General features: G+C 32.3%; 1 protein-coding gene across 1 annotated transcript; it reads right to left on the bottom strand.

Annotated features, from left to right (window-relative positions):
* Window positions 1-1,358: 1,358 nt before the first annotated feature.
* LOC144288453 (olfactory receptor 2M3-like) lies at window positions 1,359-2,306 on the bottom strand. The gene has a single exon (XM_077855939.1). It carries the CDS (start codon window positions 2,304-2,306, stop codon window positions 1,359-1,361), a length of 948 nt encoding a protein of 315 aa, XP_077712065.1.
* Window positions 2,307-10,314: the final 8,008 nt, after the last annotated feature.

Below are 10,314 nucleotides of genomic sequence, written 5' to 3' on the forward strand. Positions count from 1 at the left end.
CTTTTGCCCATTTCATTATTGGATTGTTTGTTTCTTTGGTGTTGAGTTTCATAACTGTTTTATAGATCTTGGAAACTAGCCCTTTATCTGATATGTCATTTGCAAATATCTTCTCCCATTCTGTAGGTTGTCTTTGAGTTTTGTTGACTGTATCCTTTGCTGTGCAAAAGCTTCTTATCTTGATGAAGTCCCACACAGATTTAACAGAACAATTCATATTCATTTTATGGAAGAAATATTTTTCCTCTTAAGCCATAAGATTCTACAGGATTATATATCTCTGACATCAATACCTATACCCATATCAGTATTTATATAGAGTTACATATATATGAATATAGGGTTGCCTGGGTGACTCAGTGGTTGAGCATCTGCCTTTGGCTCAGGGCATGATCCTGGAATCCTGGGATAGAGTCCCATATCAGGCTCCCTGCATGGAGCCTGTTTCTCCCTCTGCCTATGTCTCTGCCCCTCTCTCTTTGTGTCTCTCATGAATAAACACAATCTTTTTTAAAAAGATATATATGAATATGATTATAAAAATAAATTTGGAGTTGTCTTATATGAGATTTGAGAATATGCAGTCTACAGAAAACCAGGATTTCCTCATTAAACCAAAAAAATATTATACTTTCATATAATTACAGTACATAATCCATATAAGGATCAAGATATCCAAGTATGAGAATCCAGGTTTTAGGATTCACATTTCAGTTTCCCATGTATAAGACTGATATTTATAGAAAAAAAGAAATAAATGAGAACACTCCAGTCAACCACAATCCTGAAGAGGAACGATGTCTAGGATAATTAAAGCTCAATATGCCTATGTGTCAATGTAATACGTCTCTTTGTCCTTGTAGTTATGAAAAATTAATTTTTAAAATGATCTTCTATTCATTCCCATAACTTGATATATATACTGACCTGAGTCATTCATTTTCAAAAAATTGATTATTCCAACTTAAGATGTTGGATTTTTCAGAATTCTTTTCTTTTTGCCAAGATTAAGTTTTTGATAGGTTAAAAAATACAATAAGCTTAATCAATACAATCAAACAAGGGGATGTTATTATGGACATTAACCTCTATTTGCTAACTGATAATATACAAAATGAATAAATTGTGGATTTTGTCTTGCATCTTGACTATATTTCCTTATATTCATTGCTTGAACTTACCATAAAAATGTGAAATATTTGAAGAAAAATGCAAAGTATTTCAATTTCTAAATCTTATATTGTTGCCTATAAATCTACAAAGGTCAGTAAACATTGATTACTTAATTATATTGATGAGATACATATATTTGGGCATAAAACAAAGAATATATGAGAAAAAACAAAGCATAAAAATTATCAAGCAATTTGTTCTCTAGACTTACCCTTCCCTAACATCTTCAAGAATGCTCTGACTACTTCCTTGTTGCGGAGGCTGTAGATGAGGGGATTCAGCATGGGAGTAAGGATGGTGTAGAAGGCAGAGATCATCTTGTCCTGAGTGGGGGAACGATCTGAAGTGGGCCGCATGTATATGAACATGGCTGCTCCATAATACATTCCCACCACTGTGAGATGAGAGGAGCAGGTGGCAAAAGCTTTCCGGCGTCCCTCCCCAGACCCCATGTGAATGACAGCCACAATAACATGAACATAGGAAGCAATGATTACTGCTACAGGGAAAAGAAGCATAATAACACAACAGATAAATATCATCCTTTCAAATAACAATGTGTTGGTGCATGAGAGAATGAGAAGGGCAGGGACATCACAAAAAAAGTGGGGTATTTCCCGGGCTCCACAATATGAGAAAGACAAAGCAACTGCAACTTCAATTATACCATCAAGGGAGCCAAGAATCCATGAACAAGCTGCCATAAGACCACAGATTTTCTGGTTCATGAGAATTGAGTATCGTAATGGGTGACAAATGGCAACATAACGGTCATAGGCCATTGTAGCCAACAGGAAACATTCTGCTCCAAGCAGGGACACATAGAAGAATATCTGAGCTCCACAACCAGCCAGAGAGATGGACTTGCTGCCAGACATATAGTTGAAGGCCATCTTGGGTACAGTGGTGCAGACAAGCATGAGGTCCATCAGAGAGAGCTGGCTGAGGAGGAAGTACATGGGTGTATGGAGCTGAGTGTCCAGATAGATGAGGAGAATCATAGCAGTGTTTCCCATGAAGGCCACTGTGAAGATGCCCAAGACTAGGGAGAAGAGGAAGATGTGGGTGGGGCTGTAATTGAAGATTCCCAGCAGGATGAAGCCTGAGTTGAAGGTCTGGTTCTCCCATGCCATGATAAATGTGTTTACTGCATGGAATACAAGAAATGACACATGGCTGGGATTGTGTTATAGAAATATCAAGTTCCTCCTTCCTAAGTCACCACTTCTACCAAAATTCCTCAGCAAAAGAAAGTTGTTTCTCTGGTCATATTTTTTTTTCATTTTTTCATTTTTAGGGTAGGTATATTAAAGCATCCTTTAGCTTGATATGATTTTTAGTGTAACATGCATTGTTCACAGACATAGTAAGTTATACAGTAAAAATATGAGCATTTTCTCAAGTCATATCATCAGGTTAGGGCAACTAATCCACTCCTATGTGTAGTGTAGATTATCTATTCATGAAAACATTATGATCAGGAAAGACCTACATTTCAGAGAAGTTGATGACATTTTCTTTATGTTTCCTTATGTTTTCCATGAAACTTAGCATAAAAATTCTACTGATGTGTAGAGAGAATCATGTACTGATGGAAATGAGATAAGGTTAATCAAATGTCACATAAAAGAGGACATTGAGAAATCAGTAATATTATGTCCATTAAGTAATATTCATTCTAATAAAGGTGAATTGTAGTGGAAATAGGTCCTTATAAATATATCCTTTCCTCACGCATTTCTAAAGATGATGTGTGTCCAGAGTACCTGGGTGGCTCAGATGGTTAAGCATCTGCCTTTGCTGCAGTCATGATATCAGAGTCCTGGGATCAAGTCTCACATTGCCTCCCTACTCAGGCAGGAGTCTATATCTCCCTCTGCCCCTCCCCTCTGCTCATGTTCTCTCCCTCTCTCAAATAAAAAAAATAAAATATTTAAAAATATATAAAAAATTTAAAATGATGTGTGTCCATGAAGCAGTCAGGTATAAGCTGTTTTTCTCAAGATAGAGGATAGAGGGGAGTACAAGAGCAAAAATAATGCCTGCTACAGATTTAAATATTTATATTATAATATTTATATTTATATATATTTATATATAAATATATATTTATATTATAATGTGTTATAGAAATCAAATGAAGATCATATATATATTTAATATATATATGATATATGATATATATATTTATCTTTAATATTTATATATTTATATTTATACTTATATATATTTATATATATTTATCATATATATTTAATATATAAATCAAATGAAGATCATATATATATTTAAATATATATTTATATTTAAATATATATATATTTATATTATAATGTGTTTTAGAAATCAAATGAAGATCATATTTATAAGGTATAAACATTATTTGGAATGTAGTTTATACTATATATATAATATAGTAGTTTATACTATATATATATATAAGATTATCAGAAGGAAGAGATCACTCTTACTAATCTCAGTATTAGTATTCTAGTTTATATAAAATTAGTCTCTTCCATTTCCTTAGCAAGATTCCTTAAGAAGATTTATTTTTCTATGCATTAGCATACATAATTTAATTCTGTTTTCACGTTCATTTCTTTTCCTTTCTTTACCTCCCTTTCTTTTTTTTTAGGATTTTGTTTATTTATTTATGAGAGACACACAGAGAAAGGCAGAGACATAGGCTCCTGTGGGGAGCCCAATGTGGAACTCAAACTCTGGACCCTGGGATCACACCCTGAGCTGAAGTCAGACACGAAACTGCTGAGCTACCCAGGGGTCCCTACCTCCCTTTTCAAGAGAAACCAGTCTTTTACTTTGTCTCTTCCCTAATAGTCCTTGAACAAATTGAAAACTTATGCTATCCCTATCAACCCTTGTGTCCCCGTAACCTCTTTATCTCTGTAGTATTCACCAATTCTGCGTATATAATATTTCAAACATAGTTAAGTTATTCAATGCATTCTAAATTCCTAGTCAGTTATAAATTGTCTTAGATATATTTCTTATATTTATAATGCTTATCAAGAAACTCAACCCACACTGTGTAAATAAGTAAGCTCATGCTACTTAGTTTTTCAGGTATTTTTATTTTTCCACTCTTCATACATATAATTGGTAATTAAATTTTCTTTTTTTAATAAATTTATTTTTTAATGGTGTTCAATTTGTCAACATACAGAATAACACCCAGTGCTTATCCTGTCAAGTGCCCACCTCAGTGCCCCTCACCCAATTTTATACCTGACTGCTGGGTGGTTCAGTTGTTTAAGTGCCTGCCTTTAGCTCAGGTCATGATCCTGGGGTCCTGGGATACAAATCCCACATCAGGCTACCTGCTGAGCCTGCTTTTCTCTTCCCTCACACTCATGCTCAGGTGCTCTATCTCTCTCATAAATAAATAAAATCTTTAAAAAAAAGATCTTATTTTGATCATGGCTGTTTTTTACAATCTTTGTGTTAACAAAAAACTCCTCCACATTTTAAATCTATTCCTCATCACATTATGTCCACATTTTTAAAATTTTCTATTCATTCATTTCATTTTCTATTCATTCATTAGTCCCATAAAAGAAGCTAATGGAATAATTGCAGTGTAGGAGAGTAGAACTGATCAAAACTAGGTGGTTTCTATTAATGTCAGTTAGTAAAAACTTTATCAATTTGATTTGAGAAAGTTTTAAGTTGTCCACAGAAATGTAATACTTACTGTGTAGTAGATAAAAAGGTTCAGTGTATATATTCCTGCAAATTTTTTGTTTCTTATTTCTTCAATATGGACAAGTATAAATGTTATTATTATGTTATATTATAATTTTGCATTATCTCTTATTTTGTCTAACCAATCTCATAAAGTTTCATTTTCTTTGCTACTCTATGATAGGAAACTACAACGAACAACATTTTGTGGTGGTCAAGACACTTGTTTCTGAATACTGTCAGTTTCTGAATACTCTATCACCTCTTATAAGCAATGCCTTAAGTCTGTTATGTTATACAATAAGAAATGCAACTAGTTATAGTTAATAACATGAGAAATTTATATAAGCATTAAAGCTATAAAGCTAGCAACATAATGCACATTACTCTATTGCTATATAAATTGTGTAATAATTCATCAAAGCTTAGCTACATGATTTCTCAACCAATCCCTCATGGTTTATTTTTTTTAAATTTTCCCCTCACGGTTTAGAATTAATACTTTTTCCATAAACACAATATATAGCCAACAGCACAATGTTAGATAAAGATTGTTTATGTCTTTATTTTTTATATTTATCAGCTACAAGAAATGTATTCTGAGGAAAAGGAATTTAAAAGATTGGGGTAGGAAGAGCAGAGCAAAGGAGTGATATTGACTAAATAAAGATAGTTAATAACAACTGAACATTGAAAGACAGTACTTATATTAAAGAAAAAATTGAGTTGGAGAGAAATTTGAGAGGGATAATGAATAAAGGAGAGAAAAGTGGGACAAGGAAAGATTAGTATAATGAATTTTAGGATAACTGAGCAACTGAGCCTACATGGCTGCTCTAGATATACTGCATAATGTAAATGGAGAAGTCATGCTCCACCTCTTGATAATGACACAAAAACTAAACAGTAGTACATTATATAGATAAAATGGTGTTCAAAAACCTTTCTTTATGGAAACCCAGAAATTATTCACCTAATCTATCTCCTGCTCACAGATAAAATTTTCAAATTATATCTTACAAAAATGATTGGTGATGCCTTTGGGAAAAGCTCACCAGTGTTTCTAAAAAGCCCATCTTATTTGAATCATACCTCAATATTATATATAAAACTAATGTTATATTGTTTTTTTCACCCAACACTACTTTTGGATTTTTCTGAAGAACAGCTGGATTGTGTCCCTCCTCCTGAAAGTTCAGATCTCAAATGGCTCAAATTGTCTGCTGAGCAGATTATCAATTCCTTGCTGATCTTGTTTCGAAATATTGTAGAAAGCTATTCAAGACTCTATTTCAAGATATCTGTTCTCTATTGTCCAATATGAACTTTATACATTACTACTTACAGATGCCAAAGATACAATAAACAAATCTGAGCTTCAGTCGCTTGTTAGGAATATCTGTTCTTTCACAGTCCTTCACCTTTATAGATCGCATCAGTCTTCAAATTCCAACATAGGACTATATTCTTCATGCCTTTCTTCATTTTATAGGTATCAAGTTCCACATATACTAAACTTACATAGGTAGATGTACTACCCCTACCTCTATTCTATATAAAAGGCAAATATTATGGACCTTCAGATCTGACAAGCCTGAGTTTACAACCTTACTCTACTACCAACTCGTATGTCAACAGGCAGGTTAACTAATATCTCTGAGATTATATTTTTAATCCCCTCTATCCCTCACAGGCTTGTTTTAAACTAGAATGAGTTAATTCTTTAAAGTTCCTCATCAAATATGTGTATCACAGCTTGAATTCATCATGGGAACATTGCCATCATTACTCACATTCTTGTCATACTCCCCCCTCCTCCAATCTTGCAATAATCTCCACTGTTATTCTATTTGACTATTTCTAAAAATATTCTATTTTTCTTACTAGATTCTTGGCTCCTGCATGGTAAGCTATATGCTTATTTTATGTTTGTTTAATCCAACTAAAGTGGTTTGCAGAAAGAAGTCCGGAAGATCCTCATAAGTAATTGAAAGCAAGAACAAACCGACTACACGTATGGAAAGTCTTGCAATGATTCGCAATTTAGCAACCATAACACTTCTAAATAATGCCTGGCATTTATTTAACATCTTCACAGGTATTATTTAACTTAATCTTCAAAAAGACCTGTGAAAATATAAGAAACACATTAATTTTACAGGGGACATAAAGGAGACAGTTGCAAATCAGCATGAAATAGTGCCTCCTTATCTAAAGAATTTTAAAATGTTGAATTCTCTAATAATATAGCTTTTGAATAAAATTTGACTGGATTTTGTTGGACTTCAGAATGCTGTAGATATTTTGGAATATACAGTCTCCCTTAGTCTTACCTTACAGGTGTTTTCAAGAAGACACTAGTCACAGAGTAACTGAAAACCTTTAAATTTCCAGAGGAAACGTATGAGAAACTATTTTAGTAAGTCACCTGTGATTTAATTTTATAATCCCTCCAGGAAATTCAATCCCTGGTCTTCAATTAAAGTGCTTTGTTAGCATCCACTTTTTCCCTTAGGACCTTAAACATAACTAGTTTTCAACTTTAAAACATGATTTTTTTATATTTAAGATCAAATAAAAATTTTGTCACCTTGATTGATAATTTTCTTCTCCTCTTTTTCTTGGTTCCTTCATCCATTAATAATGATATTTCACTCTCTTTTAAAAATATTTTATTTTTGTAAAGTTATTTCTATAGTTACTTTTAAATAGAGTTGTTAAAGTTCACCAATATTTTCAAACTGATACATCAGGTAGTCTTATTTTCGTCATTCAATTTGAGATTCCTATACTTGAGATTACAGCATTGTTTCATGATTCTTTGTTTGAAAGCTGCTATTGGTGATTACTTTTTTCTAATTCTACTACTAGTTGTCATATCACCATCCTCAAGTATACTGGGTTAATTTTCTCTTCATAAAATATTTTTATTTCTTAAGACGTTTTGTTTGCTTCAAGTGTTTATTTAAATTCCAGTTAGCATAAAGTGTAATATTAGTTTCCATAGAATTTAGTGATTCATCACTTACATAAAATACCCAGTGCTCATCACATGTGCCTTCCTTAATACCCACCACATATTTAGTGCACTCCCCTTGACCACCTCCCTCAGTTTGTTCTCTATACTTAAGAGTCTGTTTTATGGTTTGCTTCTCCCTGCCATGTCCATCACGTCCATCCACATGTGAGTGAAATCATATGGTATTCATCTATGACTGACCTACTTCACTTAGCAAAAAAAAAAAAAAAAATAGATCTTGCCATTTGCAATGATGTGGATAGTGCTATATTTCCTAAGGCCTTTGGACAAATATTTCTCTTTCCCATATGTTCACACCTATGACGACTCTATCTGTATATTTTCAACTAACATGTTTTGTTTTATGAATTACAGATGTTATCAAAAGCTAATAACTTATATTTACTTTGATATTCTGTTCTTGTCTCATACTGTACCATATTCTGAATCTTTATCTTTCAATGAATCTACTGCTTTTTAAAAATCTTTTTCATCTTGTAAGTCATCTCCATCTTCTTAATGGTATTTCTTCTTAGGTGTTATGTAGGAACAATATTTTAGGAGGGAGATATCTGTGTTTTCATGAACACTTCCTAATTGTGTGTAAGAATAAATGAACTATTTTACATACTCAATAGCTATGTAAACAGAAAGAGCATTTTATTTCATCATGTTCTAAAAATCATTTCATATTGCTTGATCTTTAAAAAAAACCTTATAAATCTATTTTGTGGGAAATGGTTCCTCAGTCTTACATTGATATACATTTTCTTTACTGATTTATTGTCTTTGTCTTTTGTATTTAGTATTTATTGGTAATTTTATTTCCTTTGCAAAGAATTTCATTTACAAGTTATCATTAATTTAGAAAGAAATAGACAAGAGAAATATAATTTCACATTTTTATACATATAACCAATTTTTATAGAATCATATCTTGGATTGGGCCCTCTTTCTACATTGATTGATAATGCCAATGGATACCACTTACCAAACTTCCATGTTATATAATTCTGATTCTGAACCTCTTACGTGGACTTTTATTTTTTTAAATATAAATTCAGTTTGGTAATATGTAGTACATCATTAGTTTCAGATATAGTTTTCAATAATTCATCCATTGTGTATAAGACCAGTGCTTATCACATCATGTGCCTTCCTTAATGCCTTCACCCAACTACTCCATCTCCCCACACACCTCCCTTTTAGCAATCCTCTGTTTCCCAAAGTTAATAGTCTCTCATTGTTTTATCTTTCTCTCTGATTTTCCCCATTCAGTTTCCCTTCCCCTTCCCTTATGGTCCCTTTCATTATTTCTCATATTCCACGTGTGAGGGAAAACATATGATAATTGTCTCTCAGATTGACCTATTGCACTTAGCATAGTACCCTCCAGTTCCATTCACGCCAATATGAATGGCAGGTACTCATCCTTCTCATGGCTGAGTAATATTCCTTCGTATATATAAACGACATTTTTATCCATTAATCTGTCAATGAACATCTCAGTTACTTTCATATGGTTTTGGTATCAGGTATCTCAGAATGAGTTTGAAAGTATTCTATTTTTTGGAATATTTTGAGAAGAATAGGTTTTAACTCCTTTAAAAAATTTGGTAGAATTGTCCTGTGAAGCCTTCTGGCCCTGGAGTTTTGTTTGTTGGAAAGTTTGTTATTTCTGATTTAATTTCTCTGCTGGTTATTAGTCTGTTCAAGTTTTCTATTTCTTCTTGTCTCAGTTTCAGTAGTTTATATGTTTCTAGAAATTTATTTTTTCTAGGTTGTCCAATTTGTTGGCATATGGCTTTTCATAATATGCTCTTATAATTATTTGTATTTCTGTGGTGTTGGTTGTTACTTTTACTGTCTCATTTCTGATTTTATTGGTTTTAGTTCTTTTTCTTTTTTGAAATATAAATTCAATTTGCCAACATACAGTATAACACCCAGTACTCATCACATCAAGTGCCCTCCTTAATGCCTAATTTAAAGTGTAACTCGGTTTTTATTCCTATGGCTAAAAATGTTTGTCACTAATGATTTCATCTTTTGTCATTATTCTTTTTAAAGTTTTAGTAACTATGATTTTACTTTATTTTCCATATTAATATTAGAAACAGTTAATTTCTCCCAAAACTGTTGTGGTATTTATGTTGCAATTGCAATATATGTAGGTTCCTGAAGACTTTGAGCAATCCCTTAAGTCCAGATTTTAACATAATAAAATAAATGATTTTGTATTTCAGTCACATATGAAGTCATATGTTTGAAAAACAATTATTCATAATTAAATAATTTAAAAAGTACTTGAATCATTTTATAATTCTGGATCACAATTATAATTTATTTCGTATTAATAGCTATGAACAAAACTGCTAACTTCTACTTTACATGCAAATATAAATTAAGTAGGTATCAGC

Source organism: Canis aureus, chromosome 18 (assembly GCF_053574225.1).
Source record: "Canis aureus isolate CA01 chromosome 18, VMU_Caureus_v.1.0, whole genome shotgun sequence".
Taxonomy (NCBI): Eukaryota; Metazoa; Chordata; class Mammalia; order Carnivora; family Canidae; genus Canis; species Canis aureus.

Coding starts and splice junctions, on each gene's coding strand:
- LOC144288453 (XM_077855939.1), bottom strand. CDS start 2,306: ATGGCATGGGAGAACCAGACCTTCAACTCAGGCTTCATCCTGCTGGGA.